Source organism: Sus scrofa, chromosome 5 (assembly GCF_054392235.1).
Source record: "Sus scrofa isolate SSC_HxYL_T2T_F1_AM1 chromosome 5, Sscrofa_HxYL_maternal_Yorkshire_Landrace_v2.0, whole genome shotgun sequence".
NCBI classification, from domain to species: Eukaryota; Metazoa; Chordata; class Mammalia; order Artiodactyla; family Suidae; genus Sus; species Sus scrofa.
The window spans coordinates 24,918,455-24,944,349 of NC_139387.1; the positions used below are offsets into that span (position 1 = coordinate 24,918,455).

Sequence of the window (25,895 nt, forward strand, 5' to 3'; positions counted from 1 at the left end):
CCTGTTCATACAGGGAGAGGCAGCAGGTCCTGGGGGAAGAAAGAGAAAGAGTAAATAGAACATATTTAATGTCTGTCCTATTCCAGGAAGGATGCTAAGGGCCTAAAAGAATTACTGTATGTAATCTTTATACTAACCCATGAAGAACACACAGCTATTATTTGCATGTCACAGACTAGGAAACAGAGCCCATTCCTGAACTTCCTGAGGTTTCATGGCCATGGTTTGGACCCAAATATCAAGCCCTGGTGCCTATCTTATTCCAGAATCCACATGCTTAACTCCTACCTCCTCTAATTAACCCAGATGGGCTCAGAGGCGACCTAAGAGCTAGGTCTCCACTGGCCCCGGACAAGCTCCTTCTGAGAAAACGGGGCTAAGAGATGAACAAAAATGGAGACCTTACTTCTAGGCCGCCTCTTTCATCTACAGTCCTCCCTCCAGGACGCCGCTCTTATCCCCAACTAGCTTTAAAAGATTAGTTCTTATTTACTCTTAGATAGAAATGAAATTACCCAGTATCATTATAGGGAATTGTGACTGAAAGCAACCATTTATTCTTCTGATTTCTAAAATTGCCTCAGGAGTTCCCTTCGTGGCCTAGCAGTTAACGAACCCGACTAGGATCCATGAGGATACGGGTTCGATCCCTGGGCTTGCTCACTGGGTTAGGGATCCCGCATTGCCATGAGCTGTGGTTCAGGTCGCAGACGCAGCTTGGATCCCGCATTGCTGTGACTGTGGTGTAGGCCAGCGGCTGTAGACCCCTGGCCTGGGAATTTCCATATGCCCCAGGTGCAGCCCTAAGAAAGCAAAAATATAAAAAATAAAAAATAAAATTTCCTCAATATACTGAGGTCCTTAATTGAAAATCTAAAATGTAAATAGACCAAAGATGTAACTTTTCAATTACACGTTTAAATGGAATTAGTCAATCAGTTATCAAAGACAAAATGCCTGGTCTCATTTACTCAAGAAAAAGAGATTGATTATCTGCTATGTGCCAGGTAAAAATTTAGTCCTGTATTTACAGTGGCGGACAAAATAGATAAGCCTGAGTCCTCGTGGCGCTTGCTCTCGAGCAGCAGATGAAGGTAAAAAGGAAATGAATTCATAATTACAAATTATTACAAAAGATATAAACAGAGAATGTGCTCATCACTTTGGAGGTAGAAAGAACACAGATAGGCTTCTCCAGAAACACATCTCCAAGGGGTTATAATTAAGTTGGCAGTTGAAAAATAAGATCCATCCATGCAAGAATGCAAATAGCATTTCTAGGAGGGAGAAAACATTGCAAAAGACCTGGGGTGGAAAAAACTAGGCATCTTCAAGGAGGCCAGTAAAGCTGGATAAGCAAGAGACAGATTAGGAGACTTTCATGGCAGTGAGATCATGAGCTTTTAAATCAGAGTAAGGAGTTTGCATTTTATTCCAAGGGAAATGGAACTCTAGAGAGTGTTTTAAACAGAGAAATGGATCTCATGGAAGGTTATGAAAAATTACTCTGGCTCTGTTTTTAAAACAGGCTTACAAGAATGCTTTTGTGCAGATAGGTGAGAGGTACTTTAAAGGAGATGAGTGCAGAGAGATGAGAGGAGCTTTAAAGGAGAGTGTGTATTACCATCACAAGCTAGGAAGCAGAGGCTAAGAGGAGATAAATTTTAACTTCACAACCTTAACTATAATCACCCCGGCATCTCACATGGGACCAAGATGATGAGCACACTTTAAGGTATTATTTTCATGAAATTACAAACCATGCATATTTTCCTTTGGCCATGCTCTGGCATATGGGAGTTCCTGGACCAGTGATAGAACTCAAGCTGCAGCAGTGACAACACCAGATCCTTAATCTACTGCACCACAGGGGAACTCCAAACCATGCATATTTTTATGATAGTGTTTTTCCATTCATTAACACAGATAGTAAAATTTGGCTTCATTTCCATGAGGTTGTTAATCAAATAATCCCTCTACTATTGAATTAATACTATATCAATATACTAATAAGAATCTTTAATAAGAGACTTCTGGCTGGCATCCAGTGTAATGCTCAGGAGTGGAAGTCCACCAGCAATCAATAATTAACTATCAATTAACTGCCACTCCAATAGCATTCTTGATTAACAGGTAAATAAAATAAAATCTTGGCTTAGGTAATATTTTCATTTCATACTAATTAATGACCACTAAATAGTGCGATCGTCTCTTTTTCTGATCTAATTTCTTTCTCTCTTTTTTTTTCCACACAGACCTAGCCACAGTCAGGAATCAGGGATGAAAAATTCCACAGCAATAACAACATTCATCCTAGTGGGACTTACAGATGACCCAAATCTACAGATTCTGCTTTTCATCTTTTTGTTTCTAACCTACCTGTTGAGTGTTGTTGGGAACCTGACCATCATCACTCTCACCTTGGTAGATTCCCATCTCAAAACACCCATGTATTTTTTCCTCCGGAATTTCTCCATCTTGGAAGTGTCCTTCACAACTGTCTGCATTCCCAGATTCCTCTACACAATGGCATCAGGGGACAATACTGTTACCTACAATGCATGCGCCACTCAATTATTTTTTGTTATTGTGCTGGGTGTGACCGAGTTTTTTCTCCTGACTGCCATGTCCTATGACCGCTACGTGGCCATCTGCAAACCCCTGCATTACACCACCATCATGAGCAGCACAGTCTGCATCAGGTTCCTTCTTGGCTGCTACGTGATTGCTCTGATCATCGTCCTCCCGCCCTATGTAATGGGCTTGGACCTCGAGTTTTGTGACTCGAATGTCATCGATCACTTTGGCTGTGATGCTGCTCCCATCCTGAAGATTACTTGCTCAGACACAGTCCTCATAGAGCGATTTGTCTTGGTCCTGGCTGTGCTGACCCTCCTGTTCACCTTGGTGTGTGTAATTCTGTCCTACACCTACATCATCAGGACCATTCTCAGATTTCCTTCTGCCCAGCAAAGGAAAAAGGCTTTTTCTACCTGTTCTTCCCATGTAATTGTGGTTTCTATCACTTATGGAAGCTGTATATTCATCTATATTAAACCATCTGCAAAAGAAGGGGTAGCTATGAATAAGGTTGTGTCAGTGCTTACCACCTCGGTGGCACCGGTAATGAATCCCTTCATTTATACTCTGAGGAACAAGCAAGTGGTACAAGCTTTCAAAGACATGATCAAAAGCATTGCAGCTATGGCAAAGAACTAAAGGACTACTGAGTTCAGAATGACACATTGTAAATAAATTCCCTAGCTCTATTTTATTTTTCGCTCTTGGTATGTTAGTCATGGTTTTATATATCACAACCCCATTCTGTTACATTTAGTGCCTACTATTAGTACATGTATTAATAATCCTTTTTCGCTCAATCTAGTCCCAGAAATACATGGCCAAAACTTTGCTATAAATATTTAAAACAATATACCTATTACTAGTTATAGAACCAGGAAATGTAAGCAGCATCAACTTACCATTATATTGCTGCTCGGCTATTCCTCTTTTACTGGCTGGTATGTCCTGATTTGAGTCCCAAATCTCCCAGGAACATCAGTGATGATGGTTTCATGGGTGTGTGTCTATGTCCAAACTCATCAAATTGTATACCTTAAATCCATACATTTTTGTATATCAATTATACTTTAATAAAGCTGCTTTTTTAAGGAAAATTATTTTTGAAGACAAATGCACAGATTTATTTCCTTCTAGATGTGTTTCCTTCTAGGATGCTTTCTGTCATTCACCTGCTTGCTGGCCACTTTGATATTGATGACTGTATCTCTAGAAAACATAGTGTGGTGATTAATCATAACACCTCAATGCATTCTCCTTAATAGACAAACCTGAACCTTAAAAAAATGTGAAGAGAAAAATAATAAAGTTTCTAGATGAAAATTAGCAGAGTATTTCCATGATCTTGGGATAAAGAATATTTCTTAAACTAAAAACAGAAAGCATTAATCATTAATCAAAAAAAGACTGGTAAATTGAACTGCTTTACAATTAGGAAGGTTCTTTTCATCAAGAAATTAGAGAGTTCCCATTGTGGTTCAGTGGGTTAACGACCCAACGTTGTCTCTGTAAGGATGAGGGTTCAATCCCTGGCCTCACTCAGTGGATTACGGATTTGCCCTTGCTGCTGCACAGATTGGAGATTCAGCTCAGATCTGATATTGTCGTGGCTGTGGCATAGGCCTCCGGCTGCAGCTCTGATTGGACCCTTGGCCCAGGAACTTCCATATGCCACAGGAGCTGCTGTAAAAAGAAAAGAAGAGAAAAGAAAAGAAAAGGAAGGAAAAGAAAGAGCAGAGTGAAAAGCAGGTATATATGAATCTAGAAGAGCATAAAGATAAAGGCTGGAGTATAAATTTTCCCTAGATTTTTTATGTTTCCTATAAAAGGCCATAGATTTTTTTATGTTTCCTATAAAAGGCCAAGACTCTTCACCTGTCTTAAGAACCAGGTTTATAGCCATTTATCTAGTTAATTGCTCTGGTCCAAAAAGGTAATAATTTTTTTATTATCTCCCCTAGAGAGTCAGATGTTACAGCCAAGAGCAAGGTCCCAAGATTGGTCCCAAGGTGCCAAGAAAACTAGGACTATCTCCCTAATTATTCACAAACCAAGGAAGAATGAAACTCAGGAACTTGGAGACATCTCTACATTGTAAAATCTAAGACTTGCATGGGTCTACCTCTTGGAGATATTTTATTTACCTCCCAAGTGCCTGGAGGAAAGAGAAGACCCTTTCTGGAAGGGAGAGGACAGTTGCCTCCTTTCCCCTTATAAGAAAAGAATCATTTTTCCTCATCCTTTGCCGATGGATGTACGGCTCCTCACACAGGATGTCTGGCTTGGCTGTCATCATGTTGCCCAGTGATAAGACCTAAGGTGAGGGGATCCAATATATTTTTTATTTATTGAGAGGTAATTAATAAGACATCCGTCTCTGATCTAGAGCACTCCATGGGTATACTCAGGATAAAAATTAATAAAGATAAATATTAAACACCCAACAAGAGAATAGTATTAGAGTTTTAATACCACAGTTTCAATTTAAAGTTAGTGTATTTTGTATCAATGACATATCTATATACCAAAACAAACCAGTAGAATATGAAACTGAAAAAGAGATACCATTTAAAAATGAACTAGTTATGAATAAATATACACAAGATTTCTTGGAGAAAAATATAAATTTTTATTTGGAAATTTTTTGGCCATGCCCATGGCATGCAGAAGTTCCTGGGTCAGGGATGGAACTGAACCACGGCAGTGAATTCTTAAACTTTAGGCCACCAGGGAACTCTTATTTGGAGATATTTTAAAGATCTAAATACATGGAGAGACGTATCATACCACAATTATGAGCTAGAAATTTTAATGTCTTAAATATAACAATTTTCACAAGTGTACAATAGATTCAGTGCAATCTCAATAAAAATTCCAATTCTTTTTTTGTAAAATTGATAAGAAACATTTCTGATAAAAAAAAGAAAAATTTCTGGTTAGTTACAAAGGACAAAAAAGAAGGACACATTCTAAAAGAAGGATAACAAAATGAAGGAAATTATTGTACCAGAAGTCAATAATTATTCTAAAACTATATCAATTAAGACAGCACATTACTTTAGCAATTCTGGTTTTTTTGTGGTTCCATATAAATTCTTGGATTGTTTGTTCTAGTTCTAAGAAAATGTCATGGGTAGTTTGATAGGGATTGCATTGAATCTGTAGATTGCTTTGGGTAGTATGGCCATTTTTACAATATTAATTTTTCCAATCTAGGAACATGGAGTATCTTTCCACTTCTATACATTTTCTTTAATTTCCTTGATTAATTGTTTTATAGTTCTCAGCATATAGGTCCCTTGCCTCCTTGGTCAGGTGTATTCCCAGGTATTTGATTTTTTGGGGTGCAATTATAAAAGGTATTGTGTTTTTATATTCCTTTTCTAAAGTTGCTTTGTTATTGTACAGAAATGCTACTGATTTCTGAATGTTAATCTTATATCCTGCTACTTTGCTGAATTTGTTGATCAATACTACTCAGCCATAAAAAAGAACAAAATAATGCCATTTGCAGCAACATGGATGGAACTAGAGACTCTCATTCTGAGTGAAGTAAGTCAGAAAGAGAAAGAAAAATACCATATGCTATCACTCATATCTGGTATCTAATATACAGCACAAATGAAACTTTCCACAGAAAAGAAAATCATGGACTTGGAGAATAGACTTGTGGTTGCCCTGGGGGAGGGGGAGGGAGTGGGAGGGATTGGGAGCTTTGGGTTAATGGATGCAAACTATTGCTTTCAGAACGGATTAAGAATGAGATCCTGCTGTGTAGCACTAAGAACTATGTCTAGATACTTACGAGGCAGCATGACAATGGGAGAAAAAAAATTATGTATACATGTATGTGTAACTGGGTTCCCATGATATACAGTGTTGGGGGAAATTACAATAAAAAATAAATTTAAAAAAAAAGATAGCACATTATTGTTGCAGGAATACAAATAGACTGATGGAATACAATTGATCCTAGAAACTGATTCATATATATGTGAGGCCTTAACTTATGGTAAAGATATCGTTGCAATGGGGAAAGGACAGTCTTAACAACAAACAGTACCGGAAATATTCAATGTCTATGTGGGGAAAAGTGAAATCGGACGTCAATTACAGGAGAAGTCAATTCCAAATGAACTATTGACATATACCTGAAAGGCAAAAAATTTAAGAAGATGATAATAGGAGAATATTTTCATGACTCTGGGGTAGAAAAGAATTTCTGAAATCAGATAAAACAAACAACTGATGAACTGAACTGCTTTAAAATTAAGAATCTGTTCACCAAACAGAACCCACCGTTAAGAGAGTGAAAAAGAGAAAATATCTGCAACTCACATGGCCCCAAAAGTAATTATATTCAGACTATATAAAGAATTCCAACATATCAATAGGAAAAAGACAGACCCAGTGAAAAAGTGGACAAGAGACTGCAACAGGAACTTCAAAAAAAAGAAATATAAATGGCCAGTGTGGGTATAGAACATTCCTCGCCTACGCTAATGACCACAGAAAAGCAAAGAGCACGTGAGTTCCACTGCACACCAGTCAGCCAGGTAACAGTGACGATCAAGTACCAGGTAAGGAGGCCACAGAGCGGAGAGCAATTGGATACACGAGAGGTGGTGATATCGTAAAGGATTCAGCCACGTTGAAATCAGTTTGGCATTACTAGGAAAGTTGAAATTATGTATAGCCAATAACCCAGCAGTTCCACTCCAGGATATATTTCAAAGAGAAAATTTCAGATATGTGTTAGTAAAGCTGCTCATTTCATATTTCCCCCAAAATGAAAACTACATCCCTATCAACTGAATGAATGAAGTGTGGCAAGTTCAAAAATGGAATTCTATAATGTAAATGAACGAGTCACAGAAACGAGATGAATATTTATCCTAAAACTGAATGAAAGAAGCAAGACAGGAAAGAATATATACAATGTAATTCCGTTTTTATAAAGTTTGAAAACAGGCAGCACTAAACGATATTGTTTAAGGATCTGTACTTAGAAGATAAAGTTGTAAATGTAAGCAATCTTATTTGCTGAAATTTTTTTATGTGTAAATATAGATAAAAATAAGACCAGGCTCAGAGTTCCTGTGGTGGCTCAGTAAAAACAAATCTAATATCCAAGAGGACGCATGTTCAAGAAAGTACTTAATAAGTATAGTTATTCACATTGTTCTCATTGGTCTTGCTGTTAATATTCCTGGTGTTAGTATTACCACTGATTTTTTTTTATCTTTTGAAACTTCTGAAAACACAATCTTTATCCAAAACAAAGTTTTTAAGCCACATGTTTTCTCCTTTTTGAGTATAATCTTTGTACTTTATTCTTCTAATATCAAATGAGGAACCAGAAGAAAGGAATGGACAAGAAAGTAAGATAATATTTGTTTATACTTTGGGGTAGATAATGGATGAATGACTTAATCATAATTGGAGAGACAGCTTGATTTCTGATGAATTTGCAAGTACTTTGCAGGGCCACTCAGCTCCCTGCAAATGACTGGACCTCTGATTTTGTGGATTTTACAAAAATAATTTATAGTCTATCTTGAGAATGTTGGGCTCTTTGATAACCCTCCAATTGGGGCAACAATTCAATTTCGGTGATGACCAAGTGATAATTATTCTAAACATCCTCAAAGTTCTCACCCCATTGCTTTCAGATTCTCTTTCAGATTTAAGCTGTAGCTGATTCTCTCATTGTACTTTCTTTTTTTTTTTTTTTTTTTTGCTCTTTTCTCCAGGTTTATTGAAAATAATTGACATATAACATTGTGTGACTTTAAGATGTATAGTGTCATAATTTGATATTTCTCATTGTACTTTTAACATAGTCTTCCTGACCCTTCTTCTCTCAGATATGTATCTACAACTCGCTTACAATGTTATCAACAACTGATGTTCATTAGCACCTTCTGAACTTGAGTCCACAGGGCACCTTTAGTTCGTCAGGAAATTGATCCCCATGTGCCTACTCTGAAAGGAACAGATAAACTCTGGGTCACGGGTCATCCTGGCTAACATGGAATCTGCAGACAAGTCCATATCTTGGCTTCTAAGGACAGCAACATAATGTATTATAGATCAGAAAACTAGGGGATTTGCAGGCTGATAAATTCTCCTTTTTAATTCTATCACTGCTACTCTTAAATTTTCTGGTTTGCTGTCCTCCTAAATAAAACTTTATCTCTCAAGAACTGAGACTTAATTCCAGTTTGACTTATTTAGAGAAATATAAAAAGGAATAATTCCTTTCTTACTTAGGTAGCCCTTATAAGGTTAGGCACGTCCATGAAAAATCATGTCAGGGTATGATCAGAGAGAATATAGAAAATAAGCTGATTTTTTTAACCATTTATAGACTCTTATGTGACCGCTCACCTTTGGTTCAGATTTTAGAATCAATAAAGTTAGCAGACCACTGCAGTCAGATTGGAAGAGTAGGGACACTTTATGTTTCTAGTTTCCAAAAACACTGATGTGATCATTTTGGGGACATAGACCATGAAACTATACCACTCTAAAGTCTGGAAGAAATTGCAAATCTACTGTTAAAATTCATAGGGGAGTGCAACCAGGAGTGAAAGACCCTGAGAAAACCAGATCAAAGTTTAAACTTGCTTGGCCCCTCAGTATTCATGTATGGCCATGAGGGAAAATATCAATGACACCTGACAATAAGTGATTTTTCTAAATAACTTCGTATGTGGATTAGAGGATCCCTTAAAATATCCTTTGTCACAGGAATCTTCATAATCAGATAAGGCTAAAGATGGCAAAAAAAAAAAACTATCAAAATTTCTTTCCCTGTGGACCACGAATTTACCCACAAAGGACAACTGTAATCAATAATACTAGTCTCAATTTTCCAGGTCTCTTTGTTCTAAAATTAGTGGAAATACCAATGTTTGAGATTATAACCAACCTCTACCCCTAGGTACCATTCAGGACTCTTTAAAGCATAGAGAAAAATCCATTCTGAGATGTGTCCTAGGACTGCCACAATATCCCTTCCCAGTGGGGTGCCAAATCGGAGCCCAGAAGACTCTGAATGTGACCACGAAGCATACGACAATGTTTATCAATGCAACTTAGTGATGGCAGAATCCTGGACATGGGGAAAGACTTACAGTATAAAAACGACAGAGTCCTGAAACAACAGTCTCAGAATCTTAAAGGCCAATTAGACATTCATCCTAAAAAATGCAGAGAGAGAGTAAAAACTCAACTTTGGATGTGGGATCTATAGCATCATCTGTATTGGGAGAATTTCCACAGATTGCTTAAAAAGGAAATCAGGAAACTAGACTGTGAAGGAAATGAGGGTCAGTTACAGACATGATGAAGTGTCAGTTAGTACATGAAGGGGAACCCAAAGGAAAAGACAAACAGAAAGAAACAATGATACTAAGAACATAGAAATGAGAGAAAACTAAAGTCAGATAAAAATACATAAATGTAGGAAATTTATGGATATTTCCTAAGAAAGGACAAGTACAGACAAGAGTCGGTCTTATGTGACATATCTTTGCTAAGAACCCAGGAGTAGGAGAAGTGGCAAAGCTTTATGAATCAAATCAATATTTTATATTGTGATATCTTTATTTTCTTGTATGAATTTTCCATGCACATTTCTGTGTGTGTTTTAGATGTGTTTTAGTCTTTGTGTTTAAATCAATTAATATTCATGTTTTAACATGAAAATATTAATTCATTAAAATATTAACTTGCAAAAAAATTAAAACCGTATGAATGGAGCCACTTACATACGGGCCCTGGGGCTTCCAACGAGCTAAGCCTAGTACGATGGGATGACAGCTTGGGCCCAGCTGGAAGAGGGGTTGATGATATGACCTGATTCTGTTGATTGCAATTAACTTCATTTTCTCTTACCATGAGAAACTCTTCAGTTTTTACCACTGTCCTTCCCTTTTTTCCTGTAGATCTACCGAAGGTCCACAATGAAAAACCGAACAACAATTACTGAATTTATCTTGCAGGGCTTCACAAATCAACCTGAGCTCCAGGTGGTGATATTCATCTTTCTGTTCCTCGCCTACCTGCTAAGTGTCTTGGGAAATCTGACGATCATCATTCTCACTCTGTTAGACCCCCACCTCAAGACCCCCATGTACTTCTTCCTCCGAAATTTCTCCTTCTTAGAAGTTTCCTTCACATCCATTTTTATTCCCAGATTTCTGACCAGCTTGACAACAGGAAATAAAGTCATCAGCTTTGCTGGCTGTTTGACTCAGTATTTTTTTGCCATCCTCCTTGGGGCAACAGAATTTTACCTCCTGGCTTCTATGTCCTATGACCGCTACGTGGCCATCTGCAAACCCCTGCACTACCTGACCATCATGAACAGCAGAGTCTGCATCCAGCTTGTGTTCTGCTCCTGGCTCGGGGGAGCCTTGAGTATCTTGCCACCTTTCATCATGGTAAGCCAGATGGATTTCTGTGCCTCCAATGTTCTGAATCAATACTACTGTGACTATAGACCTCTCCTAGAGATTGCCTGCTCAGACACAAGCCTTTTAGAATTAATTGTCATCTTATTAGCAGTTTTGACTCTGGTGGTTACACTGGTGCTGGTGACACTTTCTTACACATTTATCATCAGGACCATTCTGAGGATCCCTTCTGCCCAGCAAAGGACAAAGGCCTTTGCCACATGTTCCTCCCACATGATTGTCGTCTCTCTGTCTTACGGAAGCTGCATCTTTTTATACATTAATCCATCACCAAAAAAAGGAGGAAACTCTGACAAGGAAATATCTCTGCTCATGACTTCAGTTAGCCCCTTGTTGAATCCCTTTATTTATGCCCTAAGGAATCAGCAGGTGAAGCAAGCTTTTAAGAACACAGTAAAAAAAATTGTGAAGTCTTAATAATCAGAATTTATTATTTTAATGAATAAAATTAAACCATGAAATATTTGAGTTAATACATATCTATTAAGTGTTTACTATATTTCAAGTGACAGGCTGGGCAATGAGAATAGAAATACAAGAAACATGATTCTCAATTTCTAAGAACTTCCAGTCTAGTATCATAGAGAGATATAAAAGCTAATAAATTATAATCAAACTTATTAAATGCTATTACAAAGGGATAAATGAGATGCCATAAAAAAAGATTTGAGACAAATAACTTTACTCTTGATTTCATGACATTTCACTTTTGAGATGACATGTGAGAGGCCAAAATAGCTTATAATGGGAACAGTAGGAGGATATTAATTTAGAGTGAATTGTAGGAACCAAATAATGAAGATATTTATCACACATTTAGGAGTGAGCCAGGCAATACTGAGCCAAGAGAAACTATTAGAAAGTAGTATTATCAGTTTGGTCTTCTGAGGAATATAATAGAGCAGAGATTAGATCAACTCCTATGAACAATATGGGTGACAAGCAATTCATCAAGAATAGCATTCAAGGGAGTTCCCTTGTGGCACAGCAGGTTAAGGATCCAGAACTGACAGCACAGTGGCTTGGGTCCCTGCATGGCGCAGGTTCCTCCCCTGACCTGGGAACTTCTACATGCCATGGGCACAGCCAAAAAGAGAACAGCATTCAAGCAAATGATGTAAAAATTCTTATCATGGTCCATGAGAATAGAGAAAAAGGACACAATTATAATCTCAATTCAAACAATTTAGTGGATAGATGACAGAGGTGAGATAGTTTTCCAGCTCGGAAGGCTGCATGGTGGATAAAGCCATAAACCAAAAGCAAGGCTTAAAGAGGAAAATATTTGTCAGTTTAATCACAAGTTATATTTAATCACGTTTGTTTAGAAAACACAGATGAAAAAATGAACGAATTAGAAGTATTTATTTATCAGTGTCCCATGGACTCAACTTCAGAACATGTGAAATGTACGATTAGCTTGAAAGTAAATTCGGGCAAGCAGTGCAAGGAGAAACATGAGGTTTGGACAGAAAGACCTGGCTTTCGTCTCAGAGTAACTTAAAAGCACAGAAACAGGAAACCCCCTTAGAAGTAGCTTTTAACCAAAGATATTCTGAAATAAAGCCTGCCCATAGTAGCCATCAGATAGATGGAGGAGGAAGAGGAAGAAGAAGGGAGAAGAAGCAAGAGAGGGAAGGAAGAAATAGATGCTCTAGAAAAAAAGTAAAACCTCCCCCGGAAGTCAGGGATCATACCCCTAAAAATTGTCAGAACTGGAAGCAAAGCCAGTAGAATTGGCAGCATTGTGTCTATAAAGCTCCTATATTCTTTCAAAGTTTTCTAATCGAAGGTCAGAATCACTTCAGTCTAGCAATGCCAGAATACTACTGGTCATAGGGAGAAGAAAAAGACTGTCATACCTAATTTAAAAAGAAATGAGTTTTAGACATTCAAGGTGGACACTGAAGGAATTAATGGAACAAGAAAAATCTTGACTCTCTAGGTAAATTCATTAAATGTCAACATTTTGCCTAGCAAGTAGAAGAATTTAGTGTGCCACTTGCCATAATAGTAATCTGCCATCTGTGCTATTTGATATTCCTTCTAGAATTAGTGTCTTTTGATTCTTTCCAAAGAGTTTCCCCAGTTGTGTTTTAAACCTACAGATGGGAGACTTTGAACATTTTAAAGAGATTAGCCTCAGTCTTTGCTTACGCCTTTCCTCAGACCTTTCTTAGACCTGACAGATAATTATATCTTAGATGAGCATAATCAATTACACATATATTGTTTCAAAGTCATAAGTGCATGTATTTAAAAAGTCAAATAGTAATCAATGCCTCTCTATACTCAGAGCATATCTCAGATCTACCCCTTTCAATGTCTTCAACTCTTTCTTCTGTTGGTCACATTTATGTTTTAAGTAATGAATTCAGAGAACTATTTCTTGATTTTAGACATATTTCCTGTTATAAAAGATGAGGTTTCAGCCCTCGTATAAAATTCTCCTCTCCTACTTCCTTGTATTCCTAGTAATACTAATATTAGGTCATTTTTGAACAGTATTTACAATGTTCTTATATAAATCAAGTTCTCTGCTCACCATGAAGACAAGCAGTGCCATACAATTACGTCTTTTCTTGAAGAGCCCTTTGATTCTCTAGCAGCATCTAATTACCTTTTTATTTGGCACTATTTGCCATATCTTGTTTTCAAATGTTTAAGTCTATTATGTATTCTACTGAGTCCTCTTTCATCCTAAAGCCCTCACTCCTAAAGCTTCCTTCTTCCTACTCCATCTAGACGAGGGGCCTTCTATGCATGTTCAATAGCCATCCTATATTCACTGCTGGTTAATGGATTAAAATGTGAATTGAGATGTAATTTTTCAAAAGAAGATAATGGGATATAACCCCTCAATAAGAATTACAATAATGGGAGAACATTACAAAAAGATTATAAATCAAAACCTATGACAAAATAAATTTTTGTTATAAAATTAATCAATAAGATGTCTCAACATGTAGAAACAATTCTTGAGACCCATAAAGAAAGATAATCTATTCTCAAATAAAGATTATATTAGATGCTACAAACAGAGTAGCTATTATTTTCCAGATTAGCACCTCAAGAAATAGTGAGTGGTACCCACCAACAATCGACTGTTACCCAGGATTCATGTAAAATTTGGGAAATCCTTATCATTATTTTCATAAACTCACAAAGATTGGATTGTACAAAAAATTGAATGTCTAGTCCCTTCAAAGCTAGCAGACCTCTAGAGTGTTCATATAAAATGTATAGATATAAAGTTTGGAATGTTCTATTGATTGCTATGAAGTCCTCCAGTCATTCTGATCCACATAAGAATATATTCATTCTATATAGTCGAGGAATTTTTCTGGACAAGCTAGAGACGGAGATGAAAACAAGTAGACCAGCATTCATATAATTAATCCCCAATCTGCCCCTTCTTTGTTGGTTAATCCTGTGTTTTGGATTCATCGGAGTATTTCTTCAATGGCATTTTGTTTACCTGGGAGAACAAGAATGTTGCAAGGGAGGTAGGTGCATAATGAGATTTCTTTTCATTACATCTTCCAGAGATGGGCTTAAACCTTCTTTGGCTTCTGCTTTCGGAAAGTGTTTTAAAAACTTGGAGAGTGTAGTCTAAACAGATCGACCTGAACCTTAGTAGGCTCACCACCAATCATGGTGCCAATGTCTATGGAATGTTCAATCAATAAAGAATAGATGGCTTTGTGGAGTTCCTGCATTGTGTTTTGCTGAGAGGTAAAGACAAACTGTCTCAGCTATGGAAGGAAAACAACCTCAGATTTACTTCAGTCAAGGCAGTGTATGTAGCACTGTAAACATTTCCTGCTGTACAAAGATAAATTATTCTAGCAAGGTCAAACAAAACATATCCTTTTTTTTCTTTTTAAGGCTGCACCTGCAGCATATGGAATCTCCCGGGCTAGGGGTCAATTCAGAGATAGAGGAGTTCCCGTCGTGGCACAGTGGTTAAAGAATCTGACTAGGAACCATGAGGTTGCAGGTTCAAACCCTGGCGTTGCTCAGTGGATGAAGGATCCGGCGTGGCCATGAGCTGTGGTTTATGTCACAGACGTGGCTCCGATCCCGCATTGCTGTGGCTGTGGCTGTGGCTGACAGCTATGGCTCCAATTAGACCCCTAGCCTGGGCACCTCCATATGCTGCAGAAAGCAGCCCTAGAAAAGGCAAAAAGACCAAAAAAAAAAAAAAAAATCAGAGATAGAGCTGCCAGCCTACGCCACAGCCACAGCAATGCCAGATCCTAGCAGCATCTGTGACCTACACCACAGCTCACAGCCATGCCGGATCATTAACCCACTGAGCAAGGCCAGGGATTGAACCTGCATCCTCCTAGAAACTAGTCGGTTTCATTTCTGCTGAGACACAAGGGGAACTTCCTGTCCATGTTTTAAAACACATGGTTATCTAAGATAAATCCAAATAAATTATCCAAAAACATGCTTTTGTAGCCCAGATTTGGAAATTTTGATTATAACAACTAAATAACCTGCAAACTTTAGTAATAACTCTTATCTCAGAGTTTGTCTGACGACATACATGAAATGTAATATCCAATATCTTCAAAGTTGAGCAGCATGTGCCATGGCAAATGATTCAGCAATTGGATCATCCAATATAAAATACAAGAAGAGGAGGAGTTCTCTTGTGGCAGAGTAGGTTAAGGATCCAACGTTGTGACTGCAGCAGCTTAGGTCAAAGCTGTGGCATGAGTTCAATCCCTGGCCCAGGAAATTCTACATGCTATAGGTGCAGACAAAAGGAAGAAAAAAAATAACAAGAAGATCTATGCTTTGGGAGATTGAAATGACTCCTGCTGAAAATTCAGTTTATGATCACAGCCCACCGAACAACAATATAGGACAAACTGATCACATACACAGACTAAAAAGAGTCTATTTTGCATTACAGACTGGCAATCAGATAGTGTGAATGCTACAATTTTGTTATTCTTTGCAAAACTGTTTAGACCTTCCAAACAACAGCTTTCAAGTTCCTTTGCCTTTCCTTATATCTACACATTAGAATCCATTATCGATTGATACCCACCAAAAAAAAAAAAAAAAAACCTGCTAGGATTTTGACTGGGTTGCTTTAAATGTATAGATCAAGTTGGGAGGAATTCATTTCTTAAAAACGGGACTTCTTTCCACTATAGTTGTTACAGAGGGCTGCCACTGAAGGAGGTTGGGGTTCCCCAAAGGCCAGGACCTATTTCCCAGGACCTTGTCCAGACATGGCTTATGCAGTGCAACGACCAAGATAGCCTTCTTACCTAAAATTACACACGTATTACAGCTATGATACAGAAAATTCAAACAGAGATACAAAAAGCTAAGACAAATCATGAAAAAAATCTAACATCAAGAAATAAACATTATTGTTCTGGTTATTTCCTTCCAAACTTTCTCCATATTTACATATATTTTAAGTAAAATATTAATTATGACACAGCATTTTAACTTACTTTTGCATAAATCTGTATGTAAACATATTTCTATTTCAATAAAAAGAGATACAAACAAGTATTTTATATTTCACTATGGTGTTTACTGTAGGGTTTTTTTTTTTTTGTACTTGTTTTGTTGTTGTTTGGCTGTGCCCACAGCATGTGGAAGTTCCAGGGCCAGGGATTGGACCTGAGACACAGCAATAACACCACCAAATCCGCAATCATAGGCCACCAGGGAATTCCATTTTTTAATTGAAGTATAACTGATGTAAAATATTATATGTTACAGGTGTACAATATACTGATTCATAATGTTTAAAGGTTATACTCCATTTATAGTTATAAAATATTGGCTATAATCCCTGTCATACAGTATATTCTTGCAGCTACTTTTATGCATAATACTTTGTACCTCTTTATCCCCTGCCCACATACTGTCACCCTCCCCTTCCCTCTCCCACTGGTAGCCATTAGTTTGTTCTCTATATCTGTAAGTCTGTTTCTTTTTTTGTTATATTCACTAGTTTGCTGTATTTTTTAGATTCCACATATAAGTAATAACAAAGTATTTATCTTTGTCTGACTTCTCTCATTTGACATAATACCTTCCATGTCCCTCCATGTTGTTTCAAATGGCAAAATTTAATTCTTTTTATGGCTGAATAGTATTCCATTATATATATGTACCACATTTTCTTTATCCATTCATCTGTTGATGGACACTTAGGTTGCTTCCATGCCTTAGCAACTGTAAATAACACTACTATGAACATTGCAACACATGTATCTTTTTGAATTACTGGGTTTTTTTTTGGGGGGGGGGGTAAATATATTCCCAGGAATGGAATTGCTCAGTCATAAGGTAGTTCTATTTTTAGTTTTTTGAGAAACCTCCATAATGTTTTCCACAGTGGCTGCACCAGTTTACATTCTCTCCAAAGTGTCTGAGGGCTCCCTTTTCTCTACATCCTCACCAACATTTGTTAATTGTGTTCTTTTTGATGATAGCCATTCTGACAGATGGGAGCTGATATCTGACTCTGGTTTGGATTTGCTTTTCCCTGATGACTAGTGATGTTGAGCATCTTTTCCTGTGCCTGTGGGTATAACTTCTTTGGAGAAATGTCTATTCAGATCATAGGCCTATTTTTAATTCTTTGGGTTTTTTTGATGTTGAGTTGTATGAGCTGTTTATGTATTTTGGATTTTAACCCCTTCATCGATCACATCATTTGCAAATGATGTGATCACATCATTTTCTCCCATTCAGTTAGTTGTCTTTTCAGTTCATCAATGTTTTCCTTTGCTGTGTAAAATTTTAAAGTTAAAGTAGATCTCATTTGGGTTTTTTCTTTTTGTTTTCATTTTGTTGGGTTTTGTTGATTAAGGAACTTGATTTTTTTTTTTTTTTTTTTAGGGTTGCGCCTGCGGCATATGGATGGTCCCAGGCTAGGGGTCAAATCAGAACTACAGCCACTGGTCTACAGCGCAGCCACAGCAACTCAGGATATGAGCCGCATCTGTAACTTACACCACACCTCATAGCAATGCCAAAGTGCTGAAGGGGGAGCTCCCTTGTGGCAGAGTCAGTTAAGGATTCAGTGTTGTCACTGCAGCAGCCTGGGTCACTGCTGTGGTGCAGGTTAGATCCCTGGTCTGGGAACTTAGGTTATTGTTTAGTATTGAAGTAGCAATAAAGAATTTCTTAGACAAGCAAAAACCAAGAGTTCATCAATACTTTTAGCCTATCCTAAAAGAAATGTTAAAGGATCTTCTCTAAGTGGAAAAGAAAAGGCTACAACAAGAAGTATCTATAAGAAAGGAAAAATCCCACTAGTAAAGACAAATACATAGTAAAGGCTGAGGATCAGCCACTTAAATAAGCTAATATGAAGAGCAAAATATTTTAAAAATTATAAAATCAAATATAACTAAAAAATCAATAAAGGAACAAACATAAAGATGTAAGATATGTCATCAAAAACACAGAATGTGGGGACGGGAGTTAAAAATGTAGATCTTTTAGAATGTGATTGAACTTAAATGACTACATATTTAAAATGTGTAGCTATAGTTATAGGTCATCATAGATGAACCCCATCGTAACCACTAATCAAAAAACTATAATACAAAAAATTAAATATTTGGTGGTTAGTATGCTATAGGGACTACAAAATTAGACATGTAATGTTTACAATGAAAATTACATACTGGTGCAAAACAATACTCAAAAAGAAAGGGGAGTTCCTGCTCTGGTGCAATGTGTCAAGAATCTGACTGCAGTGGCTCAGGTCATTGCTGAGGCACAGATTCAATCCCTGGCCCAGGACAGTGGTTTACAGGTCAACATTGCTGCAGCTGTGGCATAGGTCACAGCTGCAGTTTGTATTCAATCCCTGGCCCAGGGACTTCCATATGGGGCAGGTGCAGCCATAAAAAGAAAGAAATTACATGTGTTCAGGCCCCTCAAATGTCCAATATGATTTCTCTAGCCTTAGGAAAATAAAAAATTTCTGCTAGTTCCTCATATCCCAAGTAGCCCTTTCTCTGCCCTGTTGTCTCAGTTACCAATTGCTGTGTTTAGGTCACTCCTAATGGTTGTATCTTAAAACATCAACTTGTTATTGCTCATGGTTCCAGAGGTTGACTGAGATCAAGAGGGTGGTTCTATCTTGAGTCTGCCATGGAGTTGTAATCAAATGGTAACTGGAGTGGGAATGATAAGAAGCCTGCAGTGGGCTGTTTGTCCAAGATGATGTCTGACACCACAGCTCAGATGGCTGCAAGAGATGGGATTGACCAGGCATCTCGCTATGTTCTCTCCATGGGTCTAGCATAGGCTTTCTCATTGCTTGGCAATATCGGGGTATTCAGATTTTTCACTTGGCACCTGGATTCTGCCCTCACCAGCATGTGTTCCAAAAAAAGAAGGTGAACATTGAAAATCTTACCTCTTAGGTCAAACAACTTCATTCCTGCCACATTCTCATGATCAAAATGAATTCATAGACCAAACAAGTTTAAAAGGAGAGGAAGTAAAGGACATCTCATGGTGGGGGAAAAAGGCATTGAAATTTTGAAACAATCTTTAATCCACAGTCAGAAAAATCTCATCGACATAAGGCTGGGTCCCTTCAGCATTCTTTCTTAAACATTCTCAAATTTCTTTAATATTTGCTCAAATACATCACTACTGTGGATCTAATTTCCATCTATATTCCAATAATGAATATTTTATTTTATTTGAGTTTCCGGTATGCTGTCCTGCTACTTCTTTGAATGAAATACAAATCTTTTGAGAGTGTCACGAAAAGACTTCTTTACTTGTTTATTTCTCAGAGTATAAATGAAGGGGTTCAACAAAGGGGCAACAGATATGGGGAGCAGAGATACTCCCTTATTAATGGCCACTTCATCTTTGGCTGAAGGTTTGATATACATAAAGATGCAGCTGCCATAGGTCATGGAAACCACAATCATGTGGGAAGAACAGGTGGAAAAGGCTTTCTTCCTTTGATGGGCAGACGGGAATCTTAGAATCGTCCTAATGATGTATATGTAGGACAGAACGACACACACAAGGGTCACCAAGAAGGTCAACACAGCACAGACTATGACCAGCTGCTCTATGAACCATGTATCTGAACAGGAATTCTTCAGGATTGGAGAAGCATCACAAACAAAATGGTCAATAACAGAGTCACAGAATTCCAGACGGAGGCTCAGGCCAAGGGGTGGAAGGATAATCAATAAGCCAGATACCCAACAACAGAGGATGAGATTCCTGCACACTCTGCTGTTCATGATGCTCATGTAATGCAGGGGTTTGCAGATGGCCACGTAGCGGTCATAGGACATCACTGCCAAGAGAAAATATTCTGTAGCTGCAAAGAGGACAAAAAAAAAGATTTGGCTGAAGCAGGCATTGATGGTGATGGTTTTGTCCCCACTGGATATGATGTGCAGATAGGTGGGCACACAGGCAGTTGTGAATGAGATTTCTAAGAAAGAGAAATTTTGAAGGAAAAAATACATAGCTGTTTTTAAATGAGAATCCACCAAGACCAGAGAAATTATGGTCAGATTCTCAATCACACTGAACACATATGTGATCAACAAAAAGGCAAAAACCAGAATCTCCAGTTGTGGGTCATCTGTCAAACCCAGTATGATGAACGTTGTTATGGTAGAATGGTTTCTCATCACTGACTTCATGCCCAATCTTCACATAAAAGTCACAGAAACTCGATTTGAGGAACAATGTCAAGTACAACAGGATCAAATTGGAACTACAAACAACAATTCGACAAGTCACATGTTTCTCCTTCTAAAACTTGAAAAATTGGTCTTTCATGAAGTGATGCCTTCAACTTCACCAAATATACTACAGAGAAGCTAGAACAAGTTCTTCCCATTGAAGAATTAAACAGGATCCCCATAGGACCAAATTGGCTTGGTGTCTAAAGATTTCATTGTCTTTTACTGTCCTCAATAATATCCCTGAAGCGTACATTCCCTACATCAAGGAAATGAAATTCACTTTTCTCCTTGTGATGTGAGTAGAATCAGCTCCCACTAAGTAGAGTTCTCCAGTACAATGCCAAGGTGGTAATATTATAAAAAGAAGGAGAGATGAGGGAAACATTAGCCTGGTCTTAAGAGACAGGTAGTTGGCAGGTACTACCGCTGAAAGAGAGGGAATTTTAAAAGCTGCATATTTACTGTTGGTAATTGAGATAAATGGAATAGACAGATATATAAATAGACACTTCATATATAAAGAAAGACAAAATGAGTGTTTCGAAGACATCTAGGAAGTTGTTTCCACATGCCAATCAAACCACTGTACCAGAGACTCCACCAATTTAATGATAGATGAAGGGAGTCCTGGCCACATTTCGATGTGATGGAAGTTCATTTGCTCCATAAGTAATCTCAGAAATTAGCGAAATATTTTAAGGAAACATCAAAGTTTGAAACTAGTACTTTATTTCTTTCCTAGAGTGAACATATGGTGTGAAAAAATACTGTACAGAATAAAACATAAAAATCTTGTCCATCAGTTGCAAATAGAAAAGTCCTAATAAAGCATACCTTTGACATTCCTCATTGTTTCACTTGTAATTGTACCTCAAATGGTTCACAATAAGTGAACCTCCAGTTGAACAAAAAGATACCAGTAGGAGCATCTAATTGTATTTCTCAGCTCTGGCCCTTAGGAATCCATCCTCACTGTGAATACATTTTGGTTTCTCAACTATGAGATACTCACCTTATTTTTATTTATTTATTTTTCTTTCTAGGGCCACACCCATGGCATATGGAGGTTCCCAGGCCAGGGGTCCATTCAGAGCTGTAGCCACCAGCCTACACCAGAGCCACAGCAACACAGGATCCGAGCCGCATCTGCAAACTTCACCACAGCTCATAGCAATGCCAGATCCTTAACCCACTGAGAGAGGCCAGGGATCGAACCTGCAACGTCATGGTTCCCAGTGGATTCATTAACCACTGAGCCACAACGGGAATGCCACGTCACCTTATTTTTAAATTAGGAAATATTTATATGCACTCTGTATAACTAAAGGGAAGATAACAGCGTTCAAAAGATAAACGGAAGTTAAGACACCTTTCTAGCTTTTCAAAAGTGGGAGTTCTGATCGTCTGTGTGCAAACAGATTTTCACAATAAAGACACCTTTTATTTCCTTCATTGACAATTGTTTGCACGAAAAAAACTGAATAAGAGGGTCCTTGGGGGCCCTAAATGAAAAAAGTTTCTAATGAATCTAAAATGTAAATTATTTTGGAAAAAAAAGTCCCAACCCAAGCCCCAATGGGGTTAATGTCCTTAGAGAGAAAAGGTGCAATAGTAGCAACAAACTAAATCCAGCCGTAGAAAAATAAGATTCTAATTACAAATCAGAAACTATTTTTCATTATATATTCACGCATGGTTTAAAGGTGCAATGAGTTAGAAAATAGCTTTCTTATCTAAATTGTACACATAATCATATTTAAAATAGAAAAATTCAAAAGTAGAAAAAAAGAGCTGAAAAATTTAGAACCTCTAATACTCAGAAATAAATATTTTTGTCTTGGCATTTGTCCTTCCAAATGTTGTCCATATTTATATACACATGTATTTTAAGTATAATATTACACACAGCATTTTAATTTAAATTTACTTTTTTACCTAAAAATGTACAGTAAACATCTATTTCAATTAAAAAAGACATAAGCTAGTATTTATATTTCAGTATGGTGTTTACTACACATTTTCTTTAAATGTGTTAATGAAGTGCCTTTCTGTTCCTAGTTTGCTAAGATTTTTGTAATCATTAATGGATATTGATTTTTATCCATGCCTTTTCCACATCTGTAGAGATCATTATGTTTTTACATTAACTCAGTTAAAGTGGTGACACATGAATAGATTTTCTGATATCAAACCAACCATATACTTCTGAGATGAATACACTGGGTCAAACTACACTATACTTTTAATAAGTTACTGACTTGGTTTACTGATACTTTCTTTGTGGGGGCCGGGGGAGGTATGGTTTCTTTTGGTTTTTTTTTTTTTTTACCTCAATGAATTTTATTACATTTATAGTTGTTCAATGATTATCACAACCTGATTTTATAGCATTTCCCAAATCTCCAGCCCATCCCCCCAACCCACCAACCTGTCTCCTTTGGTAGCCATAAGTTTTTCAAAGTCTGAGTCAGTTTCTATTTTGCAAAGTTCGTTGTATCCTTTTTTTAGATTCTATATATAAGTGATAGCATATGACGTTGTTGTCTCACTGTCTGACTAACTTCACTTAGCATGATAATTTCTATGTCCATCCATGTTGCTAAAAATGCCATTATTTCTTTCCTTTTTGTGGATGAATAATACTCCATTATGTATATGTACCATGTCTTCTTTAGGCAAGCCTCTGTCGATGGACACTTAGGTTGCTTCCACGTCTTGGCTATTGTATATAGTGCTGCAATGAATTTTGGAGTACATGTGTCTTTTTGAGTCATGGTTTTCTCTAGAGAGATGCACAGGAGTGGGATTGCTGGACAAAGTGGTAATTATATTTTTAGTTTTCTGAAGAATCTCCATAATGTTTTCTATAGTGTTTACACCAATTTACATTCCCATCAACAGTGTAATAGGGCTCCTTTTTCTCCACACCCTCTCCAGCACTTATTGTTTGTAGACTTTTGGATGATGGCCATTCTGGCTGGTGTCAGTTGGTACTCATAGTAGTTTTGATACGCATGTATCTAATAATGAGTGGTGTTGAACATCTTTTATGTGTTTTTTGGCCATCTGTATGTCTTCTTTGGAGAACTGTCTGTTTAGATCTTCTACACATTTTTTGATGGAGTTGTTTGGTTTTTTTGGGTATTGGGCTGCAGGAGATATAAATTTTGGAGATTAATCCCTTGTCAGTCCCTTCATTTGCAAATATTTTCTCCCATTCTGTGGGTTGTCTTTTTATTTTGTTTAGAGTTTCCTTTGCTGTGCAGAAATTTTTCAGTTTAATTAGGTCCCATTTATTTACTTTTTTATTGTCATTATTCTATGCGATGGATCAGAGGAGATATAGCTGTGGTTTATTCAGAGAGTGTTTGGGCTATGTGTTTTACAGTATCTGGTCTTATATTTAGGTCTTTAATCCATTTTGAGTTTATTTTTGGTGTTGTGTATGGTGTTAGGAAGTATTCTAATTCTAATTTAATTCTTTTACATGTAGCTGCCCAGTTTTCCCAGCACCATTTATTGAAAGGGTTGTCTTTTCTCCTTTGTCATAGATTAGTTGACCATGGGTGTGTGGGTGTGTGGGTTTAGTTCTGAGCTTTATATCCTGTTCCACTGATCTATATTTCTGTTTTGTGCCAGTACCATACTGTCTCGATGACTATGGCTTTGTAGTATAGTCTGAAGCCAGGGACCCTGATGCCTCCAGCTCCGTTTTTCTTTCTAAGGATGGCTTTGACCATTCTGGGTCTTTTGTGCTTCCAAACGAACTTTAAAATATTTTGTTCTAGTTCTGTGAAAAATGTCCTTAATAATTTGATAGAGATTGCGTTGAATCTGTAGATTGCCTTGGGTAGTATAGTCATTTTGACAATTTTGAGTCTTCCAATCCAAGAGCAACAACTCTAAACAAAATAAAAAGACAATCCACAGAATGGGAGAAAATATTTGCAAATGAAGGGACCGACAAGGGATTATCTTTCCATCAGTTTGTGTCATCTTTGATTTCTTTCATTAATGTCTTATAGCTTTCAGAGTACAGTTTACTGATACTTGCTTTGGGATTTCTTCATCTATGTTTTTGACTAAGATTCTTCTGTAATTTTCTTTCCTGACAGTACTTGTCAGGTTTGAGTATTGAGTTTGATGCTACAATGAGTTGGGAATACATATTCTATTTACTGGAAGAGTTTGTGAGGTAATTTCTCTTTGCATGATTTGTAGATCATGTTATTTCAGTCAAATAGGATGGGGGTGTTTTGTGAGAAGTTTTTTGACCATTTATTCATTCCCTTAATGAACACAACACATTTTTTTTCCATTTTTAAATCAGTGCTAAGCATATATAGCACATGCACAGCTATAATTATCAAATAAGTAAAATTATTATTATTGCTATAAGTAACAGATGCATAAATCAATGGAACAAAATAGGGAGCCCAGCAAAAACTGACCCAAAATGGTCAATTAATTTATGATAAAGGAGCCAGGAATATACCATGGGGAAAGGACAGTCTCTTCAATACAGTAGAAAAAAAATAAAAGGTAAAAACTAAAAACTAAAAAAAAAAAAAAAGAGTATTGGAAAAACTGGACAGCCACATGCAAAAGAATGAAAGTGGACCCCTGTCTTCTACCATACACAAAAATTAACTCAGAATGAATTAAAGTCTTGAACACAAGATCTAAAATCAAAAACTCCTAAAAGAAAACATGAACATTAGTATTGGCAATGAATTTTTGGGTTTGATACCAAAAGCAAAGGCAACTAAAGCAAATATAAACAAGAGGTCACCTAGAGGGTGTGACCATTGCTTGACTTGTAAGCTGGACCCTGGGAATCTGAGGCTCCTTACCCCTCTGTTATCCTTGGAATGAATGTTCTGCACACCATTCCCATAGCTGGAGCTGTTTCAGGGATGAAAACTTGAGAGAATGTGCTGTTGAGACCATCAGGACTGAATACATGACTGAACCAAAGTAATACCTCCATAAATTGTTAAGATCTTGGTGGATGGGTGCCCAAATCTACTCAGCGTATGGCCAGCCAACACAAGCCTTGTATGGAAGTTCTTTTATTTATTAAAACCACCATCTCCCTGCCCTC

General features: G+C 37.3%; 3 protein-coding genes across 3 annotated transcripts; 2 read left to right on the forward strand and 1 right to left on the reverse strand.

The window, feature by feature from the left end:
* The first annotated feature begins 2,277 nt into the window (after nt 1–2,277).
* On the forward strand, nt 2,278–3,219 carry LOC100519659 (olfactory receptor 6C2-like). The gene has a single exon (XM_021093119.2). The coding sequence runs from the start codon at nt 2,281–2,283 to the stop codon at nt 3,217–3,219; it is 939 nt and encodes a 312-aa protein (XP_020948778.1). The 5' UTR covers nt 2,278–2,280.
* A 7,331-nt stretch (nt 3,220–10,550) lies between these two features.
* On the forward strand, nt 10,551–11,480 carry LOC100525574 (olfactory receptor 6C4-like). The gene has a single exon (XM_085024870.1). It carries the CDS (start codon nt 10,551–10,553, stop codon nt 11,478–11,480), a length of 930 nt encoding a protein of 309 aa, XP_084880996.1.
* Nucleotides 11,481–19,798: 8,318 nt separating this feature from the next.
* On the reverse strand, nt 19,799–20,734 carry LOC100519839 (olfactory receptor 6C2-like). Its single transcript, XM_003126229.3, has one exon. The coding sequence runs from the start codon at nt 20,732–20,734 to the stop codon at nt 19,799–19,801; it is 936 nt and encodes a 311-aa protein (XP_003126277.3).
* Nucleotides 20,735–25,895: the final 5,161 nt, after the last annotated feature.

Coding starts and splice junctions, on each gene's coding strand:
- LOC100519659 (XM_021093119.2), top strand. CDS start 2,281: ATGAAAAATTCCACAGCAATAACAACATTCATCCTAGTGGGACTTACA.
- LOC100525574 (XM_085024870.1), top strand. CDS start 10,551: ATGAAAAACCGAACAACAATTACTGAATTTATCTTGCAGGGCTTCACA.
- LOC100519839 (XM_003126229.3), bottom strand. CDS start 20,734: ATGAGAAACCATTCTACCATAACAACGTTCATCATACTGGGTTTGACA.